Source organism: Epinephelus lanceolatus, chromosome 14 (assembly GCF_041903045.1).
Source record: "Epinephelus lanceolatus isolate andai-2023 chromosome 14, ASM4190304v1, whole genome shotgun sequence".
In the NCBI taxonomy this organism is placed as follows: Eukaryota; Metazoa; Chordata; class Actinopteri; order Perciformes; family Serranidae; genus Epinephelus; species Epinephelus lanceolatus.
The window spans coordinates 6,563,774-6,591,661 of NC_135747.1; the positions used below are offsets into that span (position 1 = coordinate 6,563,774).

The window sequence follows — 27,888 nt, forward strand, 5'->3', positions numbered from 1 at the left end:
TTTGACGCACTCCGGATGACGAACAACTTTTTCAGGACGATTACTGCCACCTACTGATCTGGAGAACCGGCGATTTTAAAAAATCTATATAAATAGATGGAATAGTTAAATTATTTTTTGATGTTTGTTTATCATTATCATACCGCTCCCATACTACTACTACTAATACAAATAATAATAACAACAATAATAATATACTTAGTTTTTAATGTCTTTATGAAGTATAAGGCAATGTATAATATATATATCTATGAAATGCCATAGATCATTATGATTATTATTATTTTATTGTCTCTTAGATCTTCATTCATTTACATAACTACATGGTGTGCTTTATTTCCCACGTTAGAAAGGGATGAGAACATCTCATTAATAATAAATAAACCACAAAATACACATTTGAGCTCAGGAGACCAAGGAATTCATATTTGTCCTCTGTGGGGGACATAGCACTGAAGCCTTTATTTTATACACCATGCATGCAAACAATTTGAGTTCTGATGTACAGCGTAAAGGGCATTCCGGGGCTTTCCAGTAATGTAACATACATGGTGGTAGAATTGCAAAAACAACATCAACAACAACAACAAATCACGTTTATGGCACTAAGGAAGGTAAGTGATCACATTTCTAAAAATATATTGTTTCTGTTCTTTATAAGGATGTTGTTGTTCTTTTTAAGTCTTTTAGAATATGCATATTGACTTGTGTCGTTTGTGGAGGACAGTGGGACTTGCTTTTTCTCAATTTTCAACAAGTATACTGGAGAAAAAAAAAAAACAGAGCCAGAGAGTAAAGAGCAGGATATTCAATGTCCAAAGGTGGACATATCAGCTGAGAAGGAGCCTGAGGAAAAACATTATTGATTCTCAGTGCCCATTTTAGATTAAAACTGACACATAAACAATGCACAATACCTTTAATATTAGGCCTACATTTATTTAAAAGTCAATTTATATTATATTTGTATGATTTATATAATGTAAATGTACTGTAATGTACATTCTGTGGAAAAGATTAACCTAATGTCCACAACAAGGGGCATGTTATAAAACATTAATGTTATTCCATTATATATTTGATGAAAAAAATATATTGGTACAATTGTTTTACCTTTCTGAAATGTGTTCAAATTATTGTAATGGTAGATATCCAGAATACATTTGTGGAAATGATACTAGTACTGGTAATACTATTAATTCCATGGAAACAAATTGATAGACTACATGTTGGTATACTAACATACTACTAGGCCTATTATTACAACAACATATGGTTTGTAATTTTTATTTTTTTCTCACTGTTTTACTATTACCATGAAGTTACTTCTCAACCGTTTGGGAGAGGCCTATAATTAAAGTACTATGGCTTCTGTTTAAAAAAAAAAAAAAATTGATTTTTGTCATTATTACACCAAGAAAATAAAAATGCAGATTTTTGCCCCAGTAGGCCTACCTTTTTCTTAGTGTGGACATCAAAGGGTTAATTTACGTTTAACGTGTTGTTCTTGTGTGTTTACCAAGATTATATCCTGAGACCCAGAGGCAAGTACTTGGCCTGAAAGAAACGTATCACAAGGATTTTTTTTTCTCAAAAATGTTATTCATTATAAAAATACAAACAACTAACATGTTGTACATTAGAGAACGTAAAACAAAGGAGGTTGTATGAATGTACAAGATTACAATATTACCGCTACATCCTCCTAGAGTTCATGGCTGAGTTCATGTAAACTGATTTCTGGTCCTCCCTCGATGATTGACAGCTGCATAGCCCTGCCTGCGTCGCTCTACCCGGCCTCCGCCATCTTGCTTCTCTCCCTGCCTACCAGAAACCGAGTGCGGAAGTGGAAACAGTACTGTGCGGGGCTCAGGGTTCCGCCTGTGGACGGCTTGCCATATCCTCCAGCCGACACAGCCTGCTATCCATCAAATTTCATTGTTTCTAAACAACAGAGACCCGGGGAGAAATGGCTGGACGGTTACCGGCGTGTGTTGTCGACTGCGGCACAGGGTAAGCTGTTCAAACCGACCCGCCGTGTGCAGACAGGGGGCTCGGGTGTGACAGAGAGGCTGAGTCCGGTCAGGGACTGTCAGTGTCAGCAGCAGCAGCAGCAGCAGCAGCAGCCACTGGGTGTGTGTGTGTCTGCCTCTGTGTGTATGCAGACAGCTAGCCAGAGAGCTAATGTGCTAACAGGCAGCTAACTGTGACATGTTATTACCGTGTCCCGGTTGCATTCCGAGATAAACCCAGCCAGGTCATTTGAGCTGTTCTGGCGTAAGTTACACAGTCACTGTATATTTTTCATGTTCGTTTTCCTGCCTATTAGCTAGTCTCATCATGGGGAGGGATTCATCACTAGAAAATGTTTTCTTCCTGTCGAAGGGATTTCGCTGCAAAAGCCTAGCTCATGTATACTGTTGCAAGCCCGAAACCAGACTGAGGCAGACTTCCCTCACAGCTGCTTTCATTCATTTGAAGCTGACAGGCCGTTAACGTCATCATAGTCTATTGTTCTACGTGAATTTGACCGGTTTTCCTTAATAATGTGTCATGTGAAAATATCTGACCGTGACTTTAACTGGTGGAATTCACAAACCTTTTGCTCGTTAGCCTGGATTTGAGCAGGCGCAATACTACTTCCTATTCAGCCTACACTTCCTCATTCACGCTTTTTAGTCCATATATGGTCGTTTCTCGGCATCCGAGCATGCTTTTTGATTAACTTCTCTAATTTCTCTTCTGTGCCAGGCTACCGATTATTATCCTAAACAGTTTGTCTCGTTTGTACTGACCCAATACAAATCTACACTAACAACAAATGTAGGTTTAAGGGACAAACAAAATTTTACGAGGCTAGATGTCTTAGCCCCTCCTGCAGCAGCAAGGTTTGTATTGATCGGTGTGCTGACCTTCCCTTAGCTAGTTTTTTCCCTCTTTCTTGATGGTTTACACTATATGTAAGACATTTGAAAGATAGTCTTTAGTCGTAATACTTCTTTTACTTATCCACATGAACCCCACAGTTATTGTAGGTATCCTTTAATATGAGTGGTTCTCACTTTGAGGAGGAGAAATGTTTTGTAACCACTGCTGACATGCATATTTATTCCAAATGATAGAACTCCGCTTGATGGTATGCTCAGTTAGTTTTGGGGGCTAAAAGTGGTTTGCATTGCTTGCATGTAGAGGCTTGAACTCATCACTCCTCACATTGCATACCCTTGTACTCACCCCTCCTCCCTTCAGGCTGTTAACCACTCTGCTGCTTCTGATCTACACTGGGACAGCAATAGAAAGTGCAGCTGAGAATTAGGTTGGCCTGCACTCGTCTCTGCTCATCAAGCAGATGGCTTCTACTTTCTCGCCAAGCCTTACAGTCATAAAACATATGTTCCAATATCAATGACTAAAGGACTCGTTTTTTAATGCTTGGTCATTAAGTCACAGATCGGGTTGAGTTTTGGTTCATGATTAGTTGTTTTAAGTGGAAACTTTGATGTGCTATAGCTTTGCAGAGTTGCCAGAGAGTACCAGCTTTGGGCAGATGTTGTAAAGGGCTGAGGGAGTTCAACGGCTGTCTCTGAGTCATGCTCATGATGTCCAAAAAGTGACAACTCCATTTCCTTTTACACATGAACCTTCTAAGCAGCCTAGCTGCTATTATTTGAATAGATTGCTTGACCACACCATGAAAGAACTGCAGTTGCATCCAGATTTGGGTATAATTTTGTTGTCTCTTGTGCAAAACTAGCATTGCACTGTCACAGCAAGGCTTCCAGAGCAGGAAAAAATAAAATCCCAGGTGTTGCAGCTTAGTGCAGTCAGAGGGCTGGGTGGAGTTATTTTTCATCTGTCTTACGCAAACAGTTGAAATTTCATAACATTAGGCTGCAGTCACTGAGCCTCAGTCAGCATGGGTACAAATTAAATAAAGGGAAAGCTGACCCACATTATAGATGACAGATTATCATTTGTCAAAATGTGGATACTTCATCAAGCTGTAAGATTCACCCAAAAAGATACTAACATAAAATTTTACCAAAAAGTGGTTTAGAGCAGTAGTTCAAGTTGGTTCTTGAGCTCAGCTCCAGCTGTCGTGTGTGATGATGTCCACTGACTACCATCAGACACACAGTGTATTGTAAGCCTGTTGAGGCAGGTTGAGATAGACAAGCTGAGACTGTTCTGTGGTATGAAGATATTCAGAGTGCTGCTGCTACATTCTGTTGCCGCAAGAGTACTGTCAGGAGAGTGCTGTTGTTACTACTAAACACCAATTCATGCTTTTTTTTGTATTCAAGTGAGAAAGTTACTTAAGAGGTTGGTCCAAACAGTTTGTCAAAGTGGTTCTGGCATCAGTGAGCAAAGTTGTAGCAGTGATCAAACACCTGCGTACACGCCTCTTTCAAGCCCAGAGACATGACTTATTTTAAGCAGATACAGTAAATCACTAGTGGGAGAAGTTCCCTGTATTCCAAGGCAGGACTATACTGCAAGGCAGTATGAACTAAGAGATTAAAATAAATGTTCCATTATTTTTAGCAGTACTGCACATAGTAGACCTGCCAACAAGCTTATTTCTCCCAGTTTTCTACTGTATTTGAACATGATCTATTGCATGTTCCCATTGTATTCTTTGTCCTGGCTCTACCTTAGAAAATCAACATTGGCAGCTCTGTTGGTTTTTCACTGTGCTCAACAGATAGGTGAAATTGCCAGCTTATATAACTTCACACACACCACACTATTTTCAGATCCTGACAAACCAAGAGTCACTCAGTGAATGCGGGAAAAACAGGTAGTGGTGTTTGAGTGCTCCCTGCCGCCTGTCGGGTAGTGTCAGTTCATGTCAGAGGAGGGTGGCATTACTTGACACAAGAAAGCAGGACATCAGGGTGTCTGTAGGTCCTTAAAGGGTAACCTTGGTATTTCCAATGTGGACCCCATCTTCTCATGTTTCTGTGTCCATGTGTTTAATGGCAACAGAAGTTTTTGACATTGGTCCAGTATTGAGTGAGACCACAATCAGCAATGTAACCACTTGGGGCAATTGTGCATTGTCAGTTTACGTCCACTCAAAGTGTGGTGTGTTTGGTGATGGCAATTTCAGGTCAAACAAAAAGGATCTTACTCTTTAACACAAGTTTTGCCTCTGTAAGGATCCCTTCCATAATGTTGTTAGACACTTACAATAACAATCTGAGCACTTTTAGTGGACATACTGTATGTGGAGGATGCGCAATTGCCCCAAGTGATTACATTGTGACAAAGTACAATTGTCATTTACATTAAGCACCTAGACACAACGTGTGGGAAAACAGGGTCCATGTTTAAAAACACCAGTTACCCTTTTAAAGTCTTAAATTGTCTTTAATTCAATTTTATAGAAATTAGTCCTTAAAAGTCATTAAATTGTCCACACTTACCACTTACCACTGTACTTACCTGCAATGTTTGAATAAGAAAAAGCTGATTTGTCCAAAAAGTTGTCTTCATTTTGGTTAAGGAATATCTGGAAAAGGTCTTTAAAATGCTTCAGATTAATTATCTGATACCTGTAGACACCCTGCACATGAGTTTAAGTTAGGAGCTCTCTTAATTTTTCTCTTTTTTTTTTTACAAGATCATGATCTGTGATAGTGCGGTGTCTTAATCTCATGTTTCTCCTTCTTTTTCTTTATTGTTCTACATACAAGTCTGTGGTTGCCTGCATAAAAATTGAATACACCACTTCCACATTTTTATCCAGGAATAAGGACCTTTTTATAGGTGTCTAGGACAGGAAATGCAAAAGGTTTCATTAAACATCTTCCATGTTGAATCTAAAAAGTTGTAGACTGGTACATGGAACAGACCAAAGACACAGTTGTTAATTGGTATAACTCACATTAAGCCTATTTGAGACCCAAGTTTGCTCAGATCATTTCTTTTAAAGACTGGTGATGTGGCCCTTTATGGTTTTCTTTTTCATTAAGTTGAATTCAAAGGAGCCACTATTATGACCAGGATGTGGCCTATTATGCCCGCAGTGCTTTGGCAGTCGTCAGCAGTGTCCTCTATCAGTCCCTTGGGCCCTGTGTGCAGGAAGTATCAGAGTCCTGTCTGGGCCTAAGTCAGTCAGGACTACATCTGGTTAGCATGTGCCCCACAAAACACCATTTGAACAGAGAAGAGACATAAAGAAGGCTGTGAAGTCTAAAGCCTTTGATGCTAAGGCTGAAGGTGTTTAAAGTGAATGTTTTAGGAGCATGGCAGTGGAAATGTTGCTTATGTGTTCCAGTCATGTGTTTTGGAAACATCAACATCATTCTTTTATTCATACAGTTCATACATTCATAGAGTTATTGTTTTGGCTGTTTCTTTACTGCATAGAGAAGAAGGCAACAAAGAACACAGCTGTGTTGAGGTCACAGCTAGTTTATATTAAGGATGGTCAGTTTATGCAGAAGTGATCTTTTTTCCCCTGGACAAATATGAATAGTCTTCAGTTTCCCAATGCTACATGAATGGCTCTTTTAATAGCCTCCCATTAGCAAACTCCAGAGCTGCCACTGCTTTTGGCACCCAACCAGCCCGCCAAAGTACAGTGATGGCATTGATCAAAACGATAGCATACGAGATGGAAGCCAAAACTAATCTTTATTGAAGTAAACTCTCATGCATATAAATGTAGTGCCAGCAGTGTAGCAGGTGGCTGCTTTTGTCTGGAACATGCAGCCTCTATATAATGAAATGTGATGCTTTTCTCTTGCAGTTACACCAAACTGGGGTATGCAGGGAACACAGAGCCGCAGTTCATCGTTCCATCATGTGAGTATTTCACTGTGCATTGAATTCTCCTAACACCAGCCAAGCAGGCCAGTGACATTAACAATGACCATGATGCATCTGTGAACAGAAGAAAATATTTTACTTTTTTGACACCATCTTTAGTTTGTCATTATTCAGAAAAAATCATCTTCTCCAACAAGACGTTTGCCTTCTTTCTATTAGGGATTGTCCCTGTAACACAAATCATGGTTCAAAATCTTAAGAGTTTCCTTTACATCTGTTTTAAAGTTTCAGTTTTTATATATGAATTGCAAACCAATTGTAAATGTTTGATAATTCTTGATGATTTTAACTTATTCATCAATAAAATATGCACACATATGTTGCTCTCTATTGAATTCTCTGTTTTCTTGTCAGGTATTGCCATCAAAGAGTCAGCCAAGGTCGGCGACCAGGCCCAGCGGAGGATGATGAAGGGGGTGGATGACTTGGATTTCTACATCGGAGATGAAGCAGTAGACAAGCCCACATATTCCACTAAGGTACATGACCCTGAGAGCTCAGCACTCCAACAGAAGCGACTGGCAAAACAAATGTTTGAAAAAAAAATTTTCAGTTTCTTTAGAGGACTGATATATTCAGCGTGCACACTACATTCAGTGATTCACAAACGAAATGCAGGTTAAAGGAGACATTCTCGCCATTTGCTGAAATGGTGGGTGACTGTTTTTCTTCTACCCAGACAAGGGGAAGAGAGACTTCACCAGGGTCAAACACAGTGTGGGAATGCAATCTGTAAACTCATTTTCCTTCCTTGATTAGCATTTATTTGTTAAATCACAGTCTGTTGGTATGTAGGAACTACTGGGTTAATTGGACTTGCTGCAGCTATAGAATAACATAGAGATTAGATGAAGATAAGATCATGTATAAGATAATCCAAATTTAGTACAGTAAATGTACTATGACTTTGCTGACAATTATTCCTGGTTATCTGGGACTCCAGGCATATTTTAAAATGTGTAAAAAATAAAAAATACAGCAGCAGCAGCACACACAGTTATTCAAATGACTGCTTTGGTACATGCAGTAGACCTCTTACAGTACACTCTTCATAGGAAAAGCGCAGGTGCAACTAATATTATCTACGATGACTTTGCTCCCGTTAGGTGTCCCAGTAAGCCAGTTAGCCAGCATGCACAACACCAGAACGGTGTCCCACTTCTGCACCCCACACCAATTCTAAGCTGGTTTTGCATTCTCAATGTGTTCACCAGTAAAGGGAAAAAAAATAAAGTAAATATAATGTGTACAAATGTACACCATTCTCCTATAATGCAACATACAAAGGAAAAGATGGAACTAATTACATTTGGAAAAAAACATCTAATTGTAGATGATAGAAAAACTTTTAGCTGTCTTTTGGCAGTAGCATTCTAAAGTTGCAGTTAGACTGAAACTAACTTAGACTTAATAAATATGTTGATTTCTTGTATATTAGGGGTGGGGGAAAAACAATACAACAGAGTATTGCAATATTTTGTGTGGCAATATTGTATGGATGGATGGATGGAAGGAAGTATTGATTTTTTTATTATATAACTCATTAATATTGCAAATACAAATGGAACTATTAGTAGCCCTCTGGAATAATGAAATTAATTGCTTATTCTGTCCACTAGATGATACTTTTTGCTGTAAGAAAAATGACTGAAATGAGAAACATTATCTTTAATACTTTATCTTATTAGGTAAAACAAATGTTGACAGTTGAAAAAAAGGTAACACATTCCAATATATCGCAATATGTGTTATTTGCATTGTGACTTAAGTATCGTGATGATATTGTACCATGGGGCCTCTGGTGATTCACACTCCTGTTGTATTTTAACTGCATAGACAGCATACTAAAAGATGAGTATAAAGCACATACTGTATATAGTCAGAACGTACTGTGTTATGACTTTTGGACACAGTGTAGAGCACTGTAAAACCAAAATGGAATGCAGACATAACGATTGTTATTCGTGACACCTGTGTCTGTTTGACAGGTTAAAATGTTCACTGTGAGAAAAGTCAGTTTAATGAATGAAAAGTAGGCATAGGTACTGAAACCCGATACTAAATTAGCCAGTACTTTTACACATTTTGGTTTTATTCATTATCATCCTGGAGCCTCTCACCTACACTCTGTGCTGAGGCTCAAATCCCCCACATACACACACACACACACACACACACACACACCTACATGACACAGTAGTAGGTGAACAGCCGAGTGGCCACGGTGGAAACAAAGTGAAGATAACTCGAAAATTACTGGAGTTGAGGGCAGCTACACCCGTTACTGTAAGTGCAATTAAACCTTAGCGAGTAAGAATACTTTATCAATACATGTGTTCAGCAAGCATCAACATGTAAACATGTAGACAGTGATATTCATCATGCTCCTTCCACAGTCTCTCATCCACCATCACTAACGTTATGTCTTACACAAGGACAGCACGCTAGTTCGGCTGATAGCAAATTGTTACTAATAAGCTCAAGTGACAGCTGTCTGTATGTAGACTTACTTAGTTTGACACTTATCGTAAAATTGGGCAGATACTTTGAAACTTAGCTGCTGGCTGAGACAAACAACCTGTCCTGTCTCTACCAGCACTAATGTTACCTGCACAAAGTGAATCACAGCAGCAGAGAGAGAGCAGGACAGAGGACAGGAGGACAGGAAAACAGAGGTCGGGAGAAGAGGGGACAGGAAAACCGAGGACAGGAGGACTGACTTACAGTGACTGATAAAAACTAAACTTCACTCAATATTGTGATGTCAGTAATATTATACATACAGTGACTTTGCTGATGTAAAAATTACCGTTGCTGCTCTGGAAACATTTGGTTATATTCAAAATATTCAGTTATCCTGTGCTGAATTATTTTTTTTTAATTAATAAATTTTCTAAAAAGCAATTATTTAGAAATGAAAAAGAACCTATAAGAGTACTGATTTAGTTCCGAATCAATAAGGAGTATGGATAAAAGTAGTAGTATCGATAAAATCTTACCGATACCCATCCCTAATGAAAAGCAGACATTAACACAGTGTATCACATTTCATAGTGGGAAACAGCTTGGGTCCAAAGTTTCAAAGTCCCAAATTAGTTTCATTCTTTAAGAGCCAATATTAGATTAGCCCTGTTCATTGTTCACTAAACTACCTCCATCGCCAAGTGTTGTGGATGGAGGTAGTCAGCTGCACCTGCTGACACTGACATAACAACTGCATGATGTCAATAGACAGCTTACATGCTGTGCATTTTAGACACTGTTGTTGGGTGTTAACCTGAAAACAGGGAGGAAACTGACCTATTTTGATGTTGATGTTGTTGTTGTGATTATGAAATTACTGTTATGCCACCAGAAATGTAGAAATTGAAGAGACAGTTCACCCCAAATTAAAAAAATACATATTATTCCTCTTACATGTTGTGCTGGTCATCAATGTAGATTGTTTTGGTGCAAGTTGCAGAGTGCTGGAGATATCGGCCATAGAGATATCTGCCTTATATCCAGTGTAATGGCACTCAGCTTGTGGTGCTCAAAGCGCCAAAAAATACATTTGAAATACTCAGCTGACCTGGTTACTCAAGATAATCCACAGACCTTGTTGTGAGCAGTTTTCTGTAGGAATTATTTTCTTTTGAGTAGGTACATACTTCCTCTGTGTGGTGATTTAGTTGGCTGTGCAGGACAATATTTTTTTAAGCGATGTTGCAAGCAGCTCGTCATTATAGCAACCACATTCTACAGTATTTATGTTACAGTTTTGTATTTATGCTTCTCCTGCTGCCATCGTATCTTGGTGCAGTGTTCTAATTAGCTGAACCCTTGTGTCAACAGTGGCCAATCCGTCATGGGATTGTGGAGGACTGGGACCTAATGGAGCGCTTCATGGAGCAGATCATCTTCAAGTACCTGAGGGCTGAGCCTGAGGACCACTACTTCCTCCTGGTATGAAGCTTAAAAATGTGGTCGGTCCTGCTTTTTATGGACATTGTCAAAGCCTTCCTTCTCTCAGTGTAAAATTAATATTTTGGCTCTACTGCGGCAAACTACAAAATGCAACAGTTCTGTCTTTGGTGTCTCATGTAAGTTCCTTGGCAAAACATGACAAAAAAATCCAAGCTGTAAAAGTTCCATATTAAAATTGTAATGCGCACACTTTGTTACAGAATAACTGTGCTGTGTCTATTTGTGCTGTTATTTTCCCTCTGCAGACAGAGCCTCCACTGAACACACCAGAAAACCGAGAGTACACAGCCGAGATCATGTTCGAGTCCTTCAATGTTCCAGGCCTGTACATCGCTGTGCAGGTGAGATATTCTGCATCATCTAGTTTGTGTATGATAAGGAAATACACTTGATATTTCTTTCATCTACTTTATAATTCTGTTATCCTAATATGTACTCAAAAGTCAGTTTTAAATTCATCATTTTATCATATTTTAGGCAAGTGTGCTGCTTCCTTCCATGACAGTGTAGTGAAGTAGTGCACGGGAGTGTGTTACAGAATACTTGTAGTCTATTTCCATGTGAACACACAGTCGGGAGATTATTATCAGTATGACATTTGTGTGTGTGTGTGTGTGTGTGTGTGTGTGTGTGTGTGTGTGTGTGTGTGCCAGGCTGTGCTTGCTCTAGCAGCCTCCTGGACATCCAGACAGGTGGGAGAGAGGACGCTGACAGGCACTGTCATCGACAGCGGAGACGGTGTCACCCATGTCATCCCTGTGGTGAGTTTTCTAGATAGACAGATGCACACTCTCCAAAAGATACAGCTCCATCAATTGCACACTATCTCACAATCATACACACTTCCTAGTCCTTCAACATTCAACATTAAATGTTCAGTCTCCTGACCATTCACGAGTGGGGCTAACGACTTTGGGTCTTTATCTATGAGGACACTTGTTATGGTGATTGACAATTTCAATATATATTCATATTTATATCTTATTTGTCATATGTAAAACATTCATAGTAACTGGGTAGGCCTTTTTGTAAACATTTTTTCCTTAGGTGGTCTTGCTTTTTTAATTTCTGAGAGAATCACGGTCATTTATTTTGCTTTGTTAAGAACAGCATTTTAATTTAATTTGTGTTAATTCCTCAAATTTTTTTACTGTTAATAAACACTGACGACTGGCATTTAACCATGATTAGAGGCAGCAGTGTGTAAACAGTGTGTAAAGAAGTGTTATGCTGAGGTTTTCATATATTATCTGGACAAGAATGAAGAATTTTTCCCCTTTTAAACAAATATTTCCACCTGTCTACTTGCTCAGCAACAGGATAGTGTTGATGTTTAAAAGTAGGCCACAGTGTTTCAGAGGCTGGAAGGAATTACTCAGTTTTAGGAAATGTGCTTGCAGAATACATTTAGAGGTTGGATGACTGAGTCAGCAAGTCCGTAGCCACTGCTGAACATGCGCAAAAAAAGGAGCCAATCACAACACCATGGGGATATGCAGAAGGCCTCGCAGTACACAGATCTGATGGAAGAATATCAAACTGAAATAACTGTAGACTTACGACTTGTGTGACATCACCTCTGTTTCTTTCTCCTCCTTTCTGTCTCTGTATTTATTTTTCTGTCTCTTTATTTATTTTTCTGTCTCTTTCAGGCTGAAGGTTATGTTATTGGCAGCTGTATAAAGCACATTCCCATCGCAGGACGAGACATCACTTACTTCACCCAGCAGCTTCTGAGGGAGAGGGAGGTGGGCATCCCGCCGGAGCAGTCGCTGGAGACGGCCAAGGCAGTCAAGGTTGGTCCTCAGCCACATTTCCCATCATCCACTTCCTCTGCTAAGAAGGTGCTGACTGAAGTCCCATAAGGAATGCCATGTATCATCAGTGGGATGCAACACAAACTCTGCAGTTAAACTGGTGGTAGCAGCAGTGGCATTGTGTGTTCCCACTGGCACACAAGGTACTGCTGAATATAGCTATTCTGATGTGAGTATTAGGGTTGGGTCAGTGTGAACATTTTCAAAACAGTTTGTTATTAAGCCAAACACGGGACCGGACCGGTATACTGAACTTTACCACTAGATGTAGCACTTTACTCAACAGCCACTCTCAACAAAAAGAGACTTGGCTCTGTTTGCTGCCAGCTTAACGACAGAACAACAGTGCCCCTACATTCCATGTTCAAACATTATATACACTGTATAAAAGAAGCTTGAGTGAGCTGTCTCACCTTGTCTGGTCACCCTAAAAAAACACATAAACTTTTGAATAAACAAACACAATGGGTGCCATGCGCATCTTCCCCTCTCCTGCCTCTACTGAAATTTGTTCTCCTTCATGTTGTCAGCCTCTGCTCAGCAGTAGGTTGTGCACAGCCTGCAGATGCTAGTGGCTCCATTAGTCTTTTGAGAAACAAACATTATGTTAATTACGTTGTCATATTGCTTATTAGTATGCGATTAAAAGATGGATTTAGCGCTGTGATGCCATTGGCGGAGTTTGCTGGTGTAGGCTACTTTTATCATGACAAATGCTGGTTCAGCCGGATTGCATAAACTCAAACTGGTTTCGGGTCGTACACTGCACTGGCAAAACTCCACCCAACTCTAGTGGGTATTATTGGAATATTCTGCTTATATTGTTGTACACAGATAACTGGCAAATGAATCTCTTTATCTGGTGAGCCTCTGGACAGGATGCACAGACTGAAGGTCCTATAATATTATACTCAATATCATATGAAGAAAAATATGAGTAGCTACAACAGAAAAGAGGTTAGTAGCCTATATGAGATAATTAATTAAAACTAAAGGTGGATGAAGTGTCAAAATACAATACTTACAACAGAGAGAAATATCATAAGTTAATATAACATTATTTGAATAATTTTGTATTGGTGTTAGAAACTGCACACAAGAATGTTAAGTATGTTTAGCTCACAGTGAAATCAATTAACCCTACCAGAAATATTTTAAGTCCTGACATGGATATTGTAGGAATGTTATAGTTAGGTCGTTATCTTATTTATTATCTTTGCCAGACGTAAGCCCGGAAGAGAGAGTGTTCTGTCCTTCTTTGTGACAACTGTTCATCCAGTTGACTTAGCACTGTGTGAGTGTGAGCTCTTGAGATCTCCTGGTGACATTTGTCATTAGTGTGTTATATTTTGTGTATTGAGATGGGACCCCTAAAACGGCCTGCTGGATACAACAACAGATAAAGAAAGAGAGACTGGAGATGTTACTTTGTCACAATCTCAAACATTTCAAGCATCAGCGATGTAACACTTGGAATGAATGCATGTGTTCCTGGAAATAGCCTGGTTCCAAATAGCTAGCAAATGACATGTATACTCCGCATTGCTAGGGGAGGCAACTATTCCATGGCAGGAGTATTGCTCAGGACCAAAGAAAGCGCAGCATCAGTTCTGAAGTTGTCTGTATGAGAGGTTCTCAAGAATGCTGCAAGCAACAATACCGGAGGCCAAGCAATCGACCTGTTCCAAACAGGCATGTTTTGAATAGGCACTGCACTAGTAAGCAATAGAAGATAACATGGACCTTATCTTCAATCTCATCTAAATCACAATCTTTTCTCTTGAGGGCAACCATTAAACCTGCCTCTTTTTATAGCTGAGGCGGGCTTTAGATGATGTGAAGTTGATTAATGCTTCGTGTTTCATTTGTATGCAGCCCTGCCTAATAATATAATAGCATTGCAGTAGGGGACTGAGATTTTGCTGATAAAGTTCTGTTTACCTGTGATGAGTTACATGGTATTTGTGGCTGACATGCTGGTAGAGGCACAATTAACACAGCTCATTCTTATAGGCTGTACCTTTCCAATCTTGTTACCACCGTGTTGATAGCGATGAACTATGGATTTCTTTTCTTTGGTTAGAAAAACTGGAACATCATTGTTTTTCTGCAAGAGGACACCAGGTGGCACTATTAGCCTGCCTGCTACAAGCAGCTGGTGCCCTTCAAAACCCCACTGCTTTTGTTTTGCTTTGTTTTGTTTGTTTTTTTTCGTTTCTGATGATTAACACAGTTCCTCAAACTGAGATCGACCTGAGCCATAAATTATTTCTTTTCCATTTTTTTCAGGTCACAAATAGATATGACTTTATGTTAATGCTGTTTGCCTTCACTTATTGTTGCTCCTTCTGTCAGTCACAGCATTTTATTGATTCCCCTCAATTCTCCACAATTCCCCCATGTTTATTAAATAGCTTGTTATCCAAGACTTTGTTCTCAGTGTCAAGGACCATCTTTCATTACCCCAAGACAGACAAACAAGAAATAATGTGAATTCAAATAATTAGCATTAGCATCGAGGGGTTGCGTGTCGTGCATATTGCCAGTCATGTCAGGAAATGTTAATTTTGCTGCTGTCTTGCTGGCAGTATGGACCATGTTCCCTGCAAATCAAACTAATGACATCTCCTCTGAATACAGTTTTCTTCTGCTCATTCATATGCACTATTACACAAGCAAATCAATTACTCTCCAGACTTGTGTACATTTTCAAATTGAAGATGTTTTTATAACTTTCCAAATAGCAGTAGAATACACCAGCAAGGTAAACAAAAAAGAGTCCCTGCTCCCATTATCACTCTTGCATTACAACACAATTATAACAAAACAAATACACGAAGATATTTGCAGGCTGATTTTGCTGCTTGATTCAAAATAACCCATGATATAGGGGTTTTTGCTTTAAGAACAATCAAGGCTATGTGTAAAGCAGGGGGATAGGAAACAGCTGCAATGCCACAATAGATTCTAAACAGACTTTTTTAACCATTTAGAAATAAAGCAACTCGCTGGGAACCAGTAAAATTACTGTTTCAAAATGAATTTCTATCAGCTTTAGCGAGCTGATAATGTTAACATATTCCAGTGAGAAACAGCAGCTAGTAGCAGTGATAATACTGCCCGATCCTGCATACATGTGCAGAATCTGTTTATAGAGATGACCGCCATATTTATAACAGAGACAAACATTAACACTGTTCATTAAATAACCTTAGACACACAGTAACAGTGGTCCTCATTTATCAATCTACCGTATGAACCAGTGCAGAAATAATCTTATGATAGGGTTCATGTGTGATTCATAAAAACATTCATACCTCGCCAATCACCGCGTACAACAGCTGTAGATAAATACGGCAGTTGAAAATAATCATCATTTAAATATCCCTCCCCAATATATTCTGGGTTTAGAGGCCTTGCTCCTTGAGTTTATGTCATGGAGAGGCATAATATGGCCTTCTCTGAGCTGGAAAGAAAAACGCTGACGTTCCCAGGTCTAATTCAACCAACTGGTTCTATCTGGCAGCCTGCAAATTGGAATCAAAGGAAGTCAGAAAAACACAGTGTGGAAAGAAAATGCTGCTGCCATCAACAGTGTCGCAGCAGGAAATCAAACTCCAGCTGAGGTTGTAATATTTGTCCATGATATGTATTGACCCACAGCCTACATATAATATCATAATATTCATATAAAAGCTTATATATTGCAATGCTTTATATTTAGGTGAAGTAAAAATGGTCCGACTTAAAAACTGGTGACCAAAAAGCGTGTTGTGGCCCTTAGGCGCAGCACCATGCTGACTGGAGGAGGCCAGCCAGACCCCAGCGTTAAACTGATCCAGAGTAGCGCATGGCTGAGCTTATCAGGTCTGCTCCTGTCTTAGGCTTAACAGGTGGCGGATGAGACACAGATGCACCACCTGTGTCTGAGTCAGACAATGGTGGAAATGTAATCACCTAGGATACTAGTATTTAAATAATTACACAGCTTATTTTTTAATGAGTTTTTAACAATAAATGATAACATCCTTAATCAGGGTTTACAAAAATGTTTTAGATGAATCGGAGCTGGCACGAGTGGTGTTCAGCCTTACGACAGTCAATAGCCAGTCCCACAGAGCCGGGCAACTGTGAGCTGTGTTAGAGTGCATGGGTCCTCCACCTGCTGGCCCACAACCCTGGATTCTGACAGCAGAGGTCCTGGAAAAACAAAGGGAGATCTGGCGGCCAATGGCAGATATAAGCAATTCACTTATTACCATCAATAACACTTTAAAAGGAGAACCTGAAACGTGCACATAAATAAAATGTTTGAATGATTGTTGTACATGGTCTGTTTTCATATTTAATAGCTAAGACTACTTGCCAAACAAAACATATGAAAAATGTACTTATAAAAAGCGATGAATGAGGTCCTGTTTCCTCCCTGTAGTCTTCAGGTGGGGCTTTGCTGGCCATGGAAAAAACTCTCATGTCTTACAGATGCATAAAGGTCTTCTAAAAGAGCAAGATCTACCACTGCTGTGAACTAATGCCTGTCACAGGTCTTGTTTAAATAGATGACTGAGTAAGCATGTAACCTGTCACATTGTGAATCGGTTAGGCCACCCGTTGCAATCAATTAAAAAATCAATTGAATGATTGCAGTGGGTGGATAATTATGTCACCCTTCTCTCTCTCTCTGTATATATATACTCTGTTTGTGTGTGTGTGTGTGTGTGTGTGTGTGCATAATATGTGGCTGCAAATACACTGACTCAGACAGATTTATATTGCTGCACTTGCCTGTCCATGCTGACTCAAACTTGCGTACACGAGTTGAGACCTGACGCACGCACCCAAATTTCTGTGCTACATTCATTTGATAAACGAGAGCCAGTGTGAGCTGTCTTCCTTTAAAACAAGTGTTTCTTCTATCCATGGCTTTCATAAAGTCCAGGACTCAGACCAGATCACTGGAGCTAATAGCTAATAATCTACTCTGATCCAACTGGGAAGTTTCTTTCGTGGGATATTGAACGTTTTCCATCCATTACTTTTTCATTCATCTTCATCTTCTAACCGCTTCATCCTCTTGAGGGTCGCAGGGGGCTGGAGCCTATCCCAGCTGACATCAGGCGAGAGGCAGGGTACACCCTGGACAGGTCGCCAGACTATCGCAGGGCTGACACATAGAGACAAACAACCATTCACGCTCACATTCACACCTACGGACAATTTAGAGTTATCAATTAACCTAGTCCCCAATCTGCATGTCTTTGGACTGTGGGAGGAAGCCAGAGCGCTCGGAGAGAACCCACGCTGACACGGGGAGAACATGCACACTCCGCACAGAAGGGCTCCCACGCCCGGGATCGAACCGGCAACCCTCTTGCTATGAGGCGAGAGTGCTAACCACCACACCACCGTGCCGCCCCCATTACTTTTTGAACAACTTAATATGTTGAACTTCTTGTAAGCTCTCAGTCATCCTGTCTTTACACAGAGATGAAAACAAAGATTAGAATTCAGGAAAAACTGTAATCTTGTTCTCTTTTTTGAAGAATTACTAAGACAGCGTCAGCTACACAATTGTCTTTTTTTCTCTGATATGCTGAAGCTGATAATACATCTTTATTCATGCTCTCCCCACCAGGAGCGGTTCAGCTACGTGTGCCCAGATTTAGTCAAAGAATTCAACAAGTATGACACAGACGGTTCCAAGTGGATCAAGCAGTACACCGGCATCAATGCCATCAGCAAGAAGGAGTTTACCATCGATGTGGGCTACGAGCGCTTCCTGGGGCCTGAGATCTTCTTCCATCCAGAGGTCAGTGTTGTGAATCAAAGCAAGAAAACACAATCAAGTATTTTACCTCATAACCAATGTTCTAACCACTTCTGTGTGCCATCATGGCAGCTTGTCCATACACACAGTCTCTGACCTCCAGGATATTTAATCAAACATTGCTCAAGCATATTTGGGTCTGTGATAATTACTTTGGTTGCTGCGATGCACACACAGCACAGTATAACCAATCGTCTTTGTTTCCTACTATCCCAGTTTGCCAACCCTGACTTCACCCAGCCTATCTCTGAAGTTGTGGACGAGGTAATTCAGAACTGCCCTATTGATGTCAGGCGTCCTCTCTACAAGGTAAGCAGACATTCAAGATGACAGGATGCTTGTTTGTGAAGAACTCGTGTGAACAATTGTTGAAACGAGCTTTGTGAGATTGAGCTCCTTTTTTCTGAAATTCTTTGCACCATTCAGTAAAACCTGCTTTGACTGTACCTGAAATTATTATACGATCTGTTACGAAACATTCTGACCCATCCATGAACTGACTAAAAGATTGGAAATGTTAGTTGTGACTTGACTAATTTTGACACACAGGGAAGAATTGCAGTGTAATAGCCATGGCCAGTGGCATAATGTTTTTTGTTGTCAATCTGTCAGTCTTATTCTTGTAAACGCGATACCTCAAGAACACCTTGAGGAAATTTTCTTTAAATTTGGCACAAACGTTTATTGGAGTCAAGAATGAACTAATTAGAATTTGTTGGTCGAAGGTCAAGGTCACTGACCTTGCATCCATCTCATTCTTGTGAACAAAATATCTCAAGAAGGCCTTGAAGATGTTTCCTCAAATTTGGTACAAATGTGGTCAAAGGTCACTGTGACCTCACAAAACATGTTTTTGGCGATAAATTCAAGAATTACTTTCTAATGATGACAAAATGTCACACAAATGTCTAATAGGATAAAATGATGACGTGATTACATTTTATAGCCATAAGGTTAAAGGTCAGCTTCACTGTAACATCATAATGTTCTGCAAAAACACATTTCTGGCCATGAGTCAGTGTCATATCTCAGGAACAGAAGGGGAGACATTCAGTCAGATACTGAATTAGTGACTCTAATCTTGGGTATTCACCTTGAAACTGTGCTGATTGTGCTTCCATGGGGAAGATGTTGTGAAGCATCAGTGTTTTCACAGATAGGGATGTAAACTGTAACTGCAACTTGTGTGATTCACAGCGGTATACAACTGCAAAGTGGTAATTCTAGTTGTGTCTATATCTAAGCAAATTAGCATGGTTACAACAACCAATCGTACTGTGTTATTTCCAGCAGAGAATTTTATATTTTAGCTTGTATTTACAGTCATTTGTTTTAAGTGATGAATTGCTGTTTTTTTTTTTGGAATCAGTAGAGTAGGAGCTTTGTGTCAGAGTCTTGACTCATACTGATTGTATGTTGTGATGATGCCAGGTTGCTGCATTTTTTTACTGACTGAGTGGAGACTGATACTGTGTTTATCTCGTGGTATTTCCCATCACAGAGTTTTGCCCATCACACTTCCAACACACAATAGTGGAGTGTTTTTCCAGACTGGCTGGCCAGCAGCCAGTTGCAGGTCACATGTGTTAAGTGCCTCTAATTCTACAGCTTTGTAATCCCCATCACATTTTCTTTGACAGAACGTTGTTCTGTCGGGAGGCTCCACCATGTTCAGGGACTTTGGGCGCCGTCTACAGAGAGACTTAAAGAGGACGGTTGATGCCCGACTGAAGATGAGTGAGGAGCTGAGCGGAGGAAAGCTCAAGGTGAGAGCACACTTTAATTTATATTAGGGATGGGTCACGATTTTCGAATTTTCGAATAGTCGTTTTATTTTGAAAAATCGATTTTTTTAATGCGACTATTACTATTCGCCATCTTATTTCCCCCCCTTTATTTGACATGCAATTCAGCTGGGGGGGGGGATTATTCGAAAAATCGTCGATTTTCGAATAGTGTTTTTGCTTGTGCTGCCCATCCCTAATTTATATGCAGTAAAGATTGATACTGCTCGACAACAAATAATTACTGTGTGAGGTGTGAAACTTTAAAAAATGTTTTTAAAGTTGGTGTCCTTTCCTACAGCAATTATTGTCTGCACAGACGTGTATTGAATGTAGATTATTTCATTCCAATAGCAAATGTAATAAGCATAAACCCAGGGGGGGTCTGAATGTAATGGAAATGTTTCACGTCCAGGGAACAAGTATATAGTCAGTCTCTCCTGCCTCCTCCTTAGTTGGTCATGTTGCAAAGGCAATATCTGTGATTCATCTTGGTGAAGTGTTAAATGTCATCCAGCCCCAGGCTAAGCTGACTGGCATCTGTGAATCCACCTCAGGCATGAAAGAAGCAGATGGTGGATGTAGCCAATCCCACTCAATAAAACAAATAGAAAACATGCTGAATTTCACAAGTGAAGTGAGCAGGTTTTTGTCAGCAACAGAGGACAAAAAAAAGGATAACCACATCTGTCCCCAGATATCCAAAGATGAGAGCAAATTAAAGGGTTTTAGGATTTAGGCACGTGTACAAGCCCTCAGTATGAATGTAAACCATACATGTGCATTTTATGTGTAAAGGGGAACTCCAGTATTTTTCATCCTGGACCCTATTTTCCCATGTGTTTTGTCTAAGTGATTCGTTGGAAATTATCCCAGTATTTAAAGAGACCACTGAAGCTGGTAGCAGTGGAACAGACTACATTTTAACAATTCGGGGCAGGTGCACACTGGCAACATGCATCAATTAAAAGTGCTTGGTGTTGCCTCTAATAGGCTGAGATTGTTATTAAGAATGTCTTACAACATTATAGAAAGGAGCTTACAGGGAAATTAAATGGGGTTTTTTTTGTCCCTTTTTCTTGCTCTGGTTTGTTTTCGGTCTCGTTTACAAGAAGACTTGTTCTGAAATCTCACAGAAGGTGACTAGTTACAGCGAAAAAACGGTGGAAATGCAAGTTAGAGAAGATTCATTTGGAGAGAGGATTGCTGGTAATAGATTGTTGTGTTGGAGTAAAGAAAGCACATCTTACTCTAAGATTAAAATTTTCAATGTCATGGTTGAGTTGATTTCAACAATATGAAAAAGTCTGTGAGATTTCAGAATGAGACTTCTTCCTTAGCGAGACTTGGACACAAAACGGACCAAGCAAAAAGGCAAGGGAAAATGTTTCATTTCTCTGACGTGTCATGTCCATTCCATAATGTTGCAGGACACTGCAATAACTAAAACCTGTTGGTGGCAACAAGCTCTTTTAATGAACACAAAAAAAAAAAAAATAGGTTCCAGTAGGGCTGGGTGATATGACTTAAAAAGAATATTGCAATATTTTTTAGGCTATATCACGATACACAATATTTATCTCGATATTTTGAAATCTATTCTAAACTACTGTAGACTACTAAAATGAATAATTATTAAATAAACTACGGTTAGAATTAAGTTAAATAAAGTAGCTGCTGTCATAATAAAGCTAAATAGAATACTGTTATAATAAAGTTAAATAAAGTATTGTTGTAATTAAATAAACCAAAGCAGAACCACTGGTGCTTTTATTTTGAAGCAGCTAGCTCGTCTGAGGTCTGATGCGTTGATGTTTTTGCTGTGAACTTGAAGCTTCTGGGCAACTGTCAGATGTTAGCACTTAGCAAAAAAGTTAATTTGTTGCGCTGTGTCTTTAAACATGATGATTTATTCACTGTGAACTAGAAACACAGTAACAGCTCACCAGACATTTATAAAAAAAACGAACAAAATAAGAAGGAATTACTATTATCATTATTCTTAAAGGGGGAGATAATAACAATAATGATACAAATTCCTAAAACACATAGAAATACACTTAAAGGGCCAGTGTGTAATATTTGGCATGGTTTATTGTCAATCTGAATCTGAATATTCTACCCATTAATATGTTTATATAAGTGTATAATCGCTATAAAATAAAATTCGTTTGGTTTTCGTAGCCTTATAATTATGTTTATATATATATATATATATATATATATATATATATATATATAGCAAGGGCCTTGCTTTAGAGAGGTCGCCATCTTGCGCCGCCATGTATGTACGGCAGACCGAGCGGACAATCCAGCCAGCCAGAGAACGCGTTTCGCGTGTATAAATGAACCAACGAAGACAGCAGAAGGAAGGAAGAAGGAGGAGGAAACAGCAGAGAGTGTTAGTAGTTCGTCGATAGAGAGTAGTGAAAAGTTTTTTTAGTTATAAAGTTTGCGAATGGACCACACTTACCACGCAACAGGAGAGAATGAACCCGAAACGTCATCTGCGAGGAAAAGAAGACGCAACTTCACTCCTTGTGATGCACTCTCTGCGGCGCTTTTCCTCCTGGTGATATATCTCCCCAACGATGGTAGCACCGAATCCCATTCTGTGCATTCAGCCTCTCTTCTCGCCCGCTCAGCATCAAACACATGGAGTTCCTCATCTGTATGCTCTGGCTCAAACAGGTATGGCTCTGGGTCTGTGTCCGCTACAAGAAACTCTTCAAAATCGCATTCAAAGTCGTCCATTGCAGCTACTACAGTCCGGAGATATTGCTAGGCTAAATAAACAGCTGAGCTCTGTTTACCGGCTACGCTGTCAGTCAGTGTGCGGGCTGGAGATTGATGGAGCAGAGAGGGGAGGGGGTCCCCACTCGGTATGGTAAACGAGTATGTGTGTAAAGTTATGAAGTGTGTGTGTTACGCTAGAAGAGTCAGAGTTTGGGACGGAGTCTTTTACCCCCTGGAGTGTTACCGGAGTTTCTGGAGTGCTCAAATAAACGGGCCTTTTCCCCGAACGCTCCTCTGGTCTCCTGCTCGTGAGGGATTCATTACAATATTGTAACATGATTTAGATTTCTAAATAAACATTCACCTCGTCGCTAGATAGACCTACTCCTAAAAAACTCGTGCGCAAGGCTTTTTGTCCCTACAAGGCCACCATCATTTACCCGACGGGAGGGGTGAGCGAGTGAGCCCTGCAATCTAGAATTTGACCATTGATGTCACTGTTTTCAACCCATTTTACACACTGGCCCTTTAAAATCCTGACTAAAAGCCTGTGAAAAAAGATACGTTTTTAGTTTAATTTTAAAAGAGAGCACTGTTGTAGCAGACTGTAGGTCATGTGGAAGAGAATTCCAGAGAGTAGGGATGTCATCCCATTACTTCTTCCATCCCATTACTGTTGCATTGAATGCTGTAGCTGCCGTGGTGGTTGAGTGTAACTGATCCCCAATTTTTTTTTTTTTGTCCTCCCTCTGCAGCCCAAACCAATCGATGTCCAAGTTATCACTCATCATATGCAGAGATACGCAGTGTGGTTTGGTGGATCAATGTTAGCATCAACTGTAAGTATCTCAAACATGCACCCACACTACTTTATCAACATGTAATAGTTCTATGTTATGACAGGAGGATTCACCAACATTATGGCTTTCATCTTGTGTGACACTGAAGGGCATAAACTGCTTTAGTTCAATCCTTATTTGCTGTGTCTTTTATTTAAGTCCTGCTGAGTGGAAATGAATGCTGTGGGTGGTCAAGACATTTCATTATTCTTTTTCCCCCCTTGATGAGTTATTTGTGTGAGTGAAGCTGACTATTTTACCAGCTCGACATATGACTGTAAGCAAAGGTCTCTGACAGTTGATTTACAAAAGGCTGATTGATGTTAGAATTGAAAAGAATTGTTCCCTGACAACAAAAATTGCTCGTTTTTGTATGTGTCAGGCTTTTTTGTTAAAAGAAACTTAATGTTCTATATTAACAGCTTCCAAAATTATTGTTGTTTATAGAAATCCAGTTCATCATCATCATCTGAGTGGTTTAATATGTTGATAGTCCCACCAAAATTGTCAGATACTGGCAGTAAATATTAAAGAGCCTGGAATAATCATTCATGACAGCTTCATACAAATGACCGTAGACTGTTATTGGTGAATCTGCATCACTGCTTGATACAACACAGCTGTTTCAAGTCCAATTTAAATCACCTTTGTTTTTCCAACAGTGTACAGTATATGTCATTCACAGAGCAGACCTGTACGCTGTAGAAAAAACACAATTAAAATTTCAGCTAGACTTTAAAGCTTTTACGTCTGCTTTCTAAAAACATCCGCCATCTGGCAGGTCTGAGAAAATCCTTTGGTGCAAAGAAAGTGCAGCTTTTCCCAGCAGCAGCAGCAGCAGTTTGTTTAAAATAAACAAAATTACCATTAAGCCTGAACACAGAACACAACACCACCTGCAAAACAAAGAAAACAACATCAGCTGCAGAATATAGATATGCAAATACAGTGGAAACCTCCTACAGTGATCACGTCTGTCCGGGTCAAATTGATTACTTTAAGTGGACGATTATTATAACCAAATCTTTTTGATTTTCTTTATTTCTCAAGCAGACAAAGCCCTATCCCCAGTGGACCACACACTAACACCCACTAACATCTTGCTTTTGTCTTTTGTGGGAGAGGCTACCATCAGCATTCATTTTATAGACAAATGACTCTTTTGCGATGTGATGCAAAGACGAGCTGCCACAAATTCCATCTGTCTCCACCCAAACAGTGCTCACATGTCAGTCCAAATTATTCCCCACTGAGTCTGAGACAAGTGGCAACCTCTGGGGCTGAAAACTGAAGCCATTATGAAGTGCCGGAAACTACAGTTCTTTTAAAGGCCACTTGAGGCTGGCTCCAAAAGCCAGTCAATCCCCATGACCCCCATGTTAAAATGCCCAACGTAACAGCAGAAATAAACATGCCTGGTACAAAAAAACGGTTTTGGTCTCTATAGCTAATTTCTCACTTTATGATAACTGTATCGTGGGTGAGTTATATAATAACTATTATATAACTCACCCATTAACTTTTTATTAAGGCTTAAAATTGATGAAGGGTGTATCACTTGGAGTGACAGGCTATCTGCTGTTAGTGTCGTTGCTCCTCAGTCAGATCCATCCCTCGCTCTTTCACAGTGCCACACTCTTGCCCAAACATGGTTACTTTTGACTTCAAAAAAACCAAGATGGCGACAGCCATAATGCTGAACTTGAGGCTTCAAAACGAGTCACAAATCAATGGGTGACGTCTTGGTAGCTGCACCCATTATTTTTATAGTCTATGGTTACAAATAGAGACTGAATAAGATAGATACTTAAAAAAAAGAAATAGCCCTAACATTTTCACAGGCCACCATGCTGCTTTACACTGTTTACTAACACAGTTTCCCTACTCCATCTTGTTGGTTAGTTTTTGGCAGTTTGTCCTCAGCTTTGAGAGGACTGCAGTTTTCATAGGAAAACATGACATTCTTTTGCTCGTCATGATTTCAGTGTGCAAGCAGCACCAGCCTCAGGTAGCCAGCTGGAAGAAGATGGGTTACCGTGGGGCGAAGTATCATGACTGGAGTGATATGTTGTCATGTATTAAAATACCTAAAATGAACCCAAACATAAGCAGACTTCTTGATTACTATAAGTGAACTATTTAAACCATGATTTTTTAATGATGTGTTTTGCTTTTTGTTGTTCTTATGTATGCCTGTGTTTGTACTCACCTTCATCTTCATTTGTGCTTCCACAGCCTGAGTTCTACCAGGTTTGCCACACCAAAAAGGATTACGAAGAGATCGGGCCGAGCATCTGTCGCCACAATCCTGTGTTTGGAGTCATGTCTTAACTTTGGACCTCTAAAGTCTAACAGCGGCGGGTGGGGGCGGTGAAGTTAGGCTGTGTAAAGAACAGGCTCAGGAGGTGGGGGACAGTAGTGCTTCTGTGCTTTTTGATTTCTTGTTCAGCTATGGATGTGTGGGACGAGAAGGCGATCCAGAATATAAAAAAGGAGAAAAAAAAAAGAGACCAGACCAAACACAGACTGGCTGGAAAATTTATTGTGAATGTTCCTTTTTTCTTTCTTTCTTTCTGTTTTGTTTTTTTTTTTCTTTTTTATCAAAATGAGGGAAAATGGTTTGTAAGCCAAAACAGTTTTAAGAACATTTCTGGATCTGTTGAGAAGATGCAGTGAGTGATGAGGATAAAGATTATGATGATGATTATAAAGATGGTGTTGGTGGAGGCCTAGCATGATGACAAAAACAGTGATAGTAATTTCCTGACACCAGAACATATTATTTATGTTTATAAAGCATGAGTCCAGGCCAGATCCGATGACTCTTCAGATCATTGACAAGTTTAGAACATATTATTGTCTCCTTTTTTTCTGCATTTTTTCCCAGCTTCAAATGCACATGTCTGTGTATCACGGTTAGAGCTTGTTTATATTTCATACAAAAGTTTTTATATGTAAAACTTGGGAAATCAGGGGTAAAAAAATTTAATAGATACCAGTATCAGCAAGAGACTGTTTTAACCCACGATGCAGCTTTGATACGCAGTATTTTCTGAGTTTGTTCTATTATCCCCCACATGTGTCATTGCTGTCTGCCCTTTAATTCTTCATACAGTACATTTAATTTACATCCGCTTTCACATCAGACAATGGCAGGATTCCACCTCTGTGATGCAGTGAAAGAAAAGAAAGGGGACTTACTGAGGTTATAAAGATGAAACTGAATAAGAATGACTGTCAGACCAGTATTGTTAGACTAGAAGTTTTTTATTATTAAATACCAAATTATTAAAAGAATGGGATTTGTGTATTTAATGCCTTGCAACATTCCAATAAAGGCTCAAATTTGTTTCTAAGTTCTGGAGTCTTGGTCCTTACTGCATAATGTCTCCTCAGTTGCTGATGCTTTTGGTTTGGGCTGCATTCACTGATCATATACATTATATATAAATGACTGAACAGTTAAAAAAAATCTAAAGTAATTAATTAAGAGGCAAAAAAAAAGATTTAAGAAGTTGCAACAAGTTTGTTTTTTTCTTCTTGATAAAAATGTTCCAGAGTTACCTAGCCATCAGGGCTCGTATTCACAAAGATTCTCAGAGTCCTCTCAGAGAGCTCCTAACTTATCCTAAAAATTCCTAGCAAGGAATCTTAGCTTAGGAAGTTTCTGAGAGCAACTCTGAGCAAGGAGGGGACAGAAACTTTTATCTTAGTGAGGAGGTGTGGTTGACCCCGTTGCTAGGTATGACGCAGTCTTCTAAAAGCTGTGATTGGTTGTTACAAAAAGAAAAAAAAAGTGCTCCTAGTAATGGATGGACAGTGAAATGAACCGATCATAGAACTTAAACTGTAGGCTATTAAGAAATGTGTAATCGTGAAAATAATTTTATGTCATGATGATGAAACTCGGCAAAATTAAATTAATTGTTACACAGCTTCAAAATGTTTGAACGTACCTCATTCACATGCCGATTATTATATTGATTTGCTTATTGTTATGTTTACTCGCCATGCTGGTAATTTTACTACTTAATCTATTTGATATTAATGATGGACGCAGACTCAGCTGTCAGCAGTTACTG

The 27,888-nt window shown here is 39.5% G+C and overlaps 1 protein-coding gene across 1 annotated transcript; it reads left to right on the forward strand.

Annotated features, from left to right (window-relative positions):
- The first annotated feature begins 1,825 nt into the window (after positions 1–1,825).
- Positions 1,826–27,162, forward strand: LOC117251562 (actin-related protein 3-like). Its single transcript, XM_033618005.2, has 12 exons — positions 1,826–2,013; positions 6,758–6,813; positions 7,192–7,316; positions 10,672–10,782; positions 11,049–11,144; positions 11,457–11,564; positions 12,456–12,599; positions 18,256–18,429; positions 18,664–18,756; positions 20,088–20,213; positions 23,723–23,806; positions 26,042–27,162. Exons 1-12 carry the CDS (start codon positions 1,970–1,972, stop codon positions 26,135–26,137), a joined length of 1,257 nt encoding a protein of 418 aa, XP_033473896.1. The 5' UTR covers positions 1,826–1,969; the 3' UTR covers positions 26,138–27,162.
- Positions 27,163–27,888: the final 726 nt, after the last annotated feature.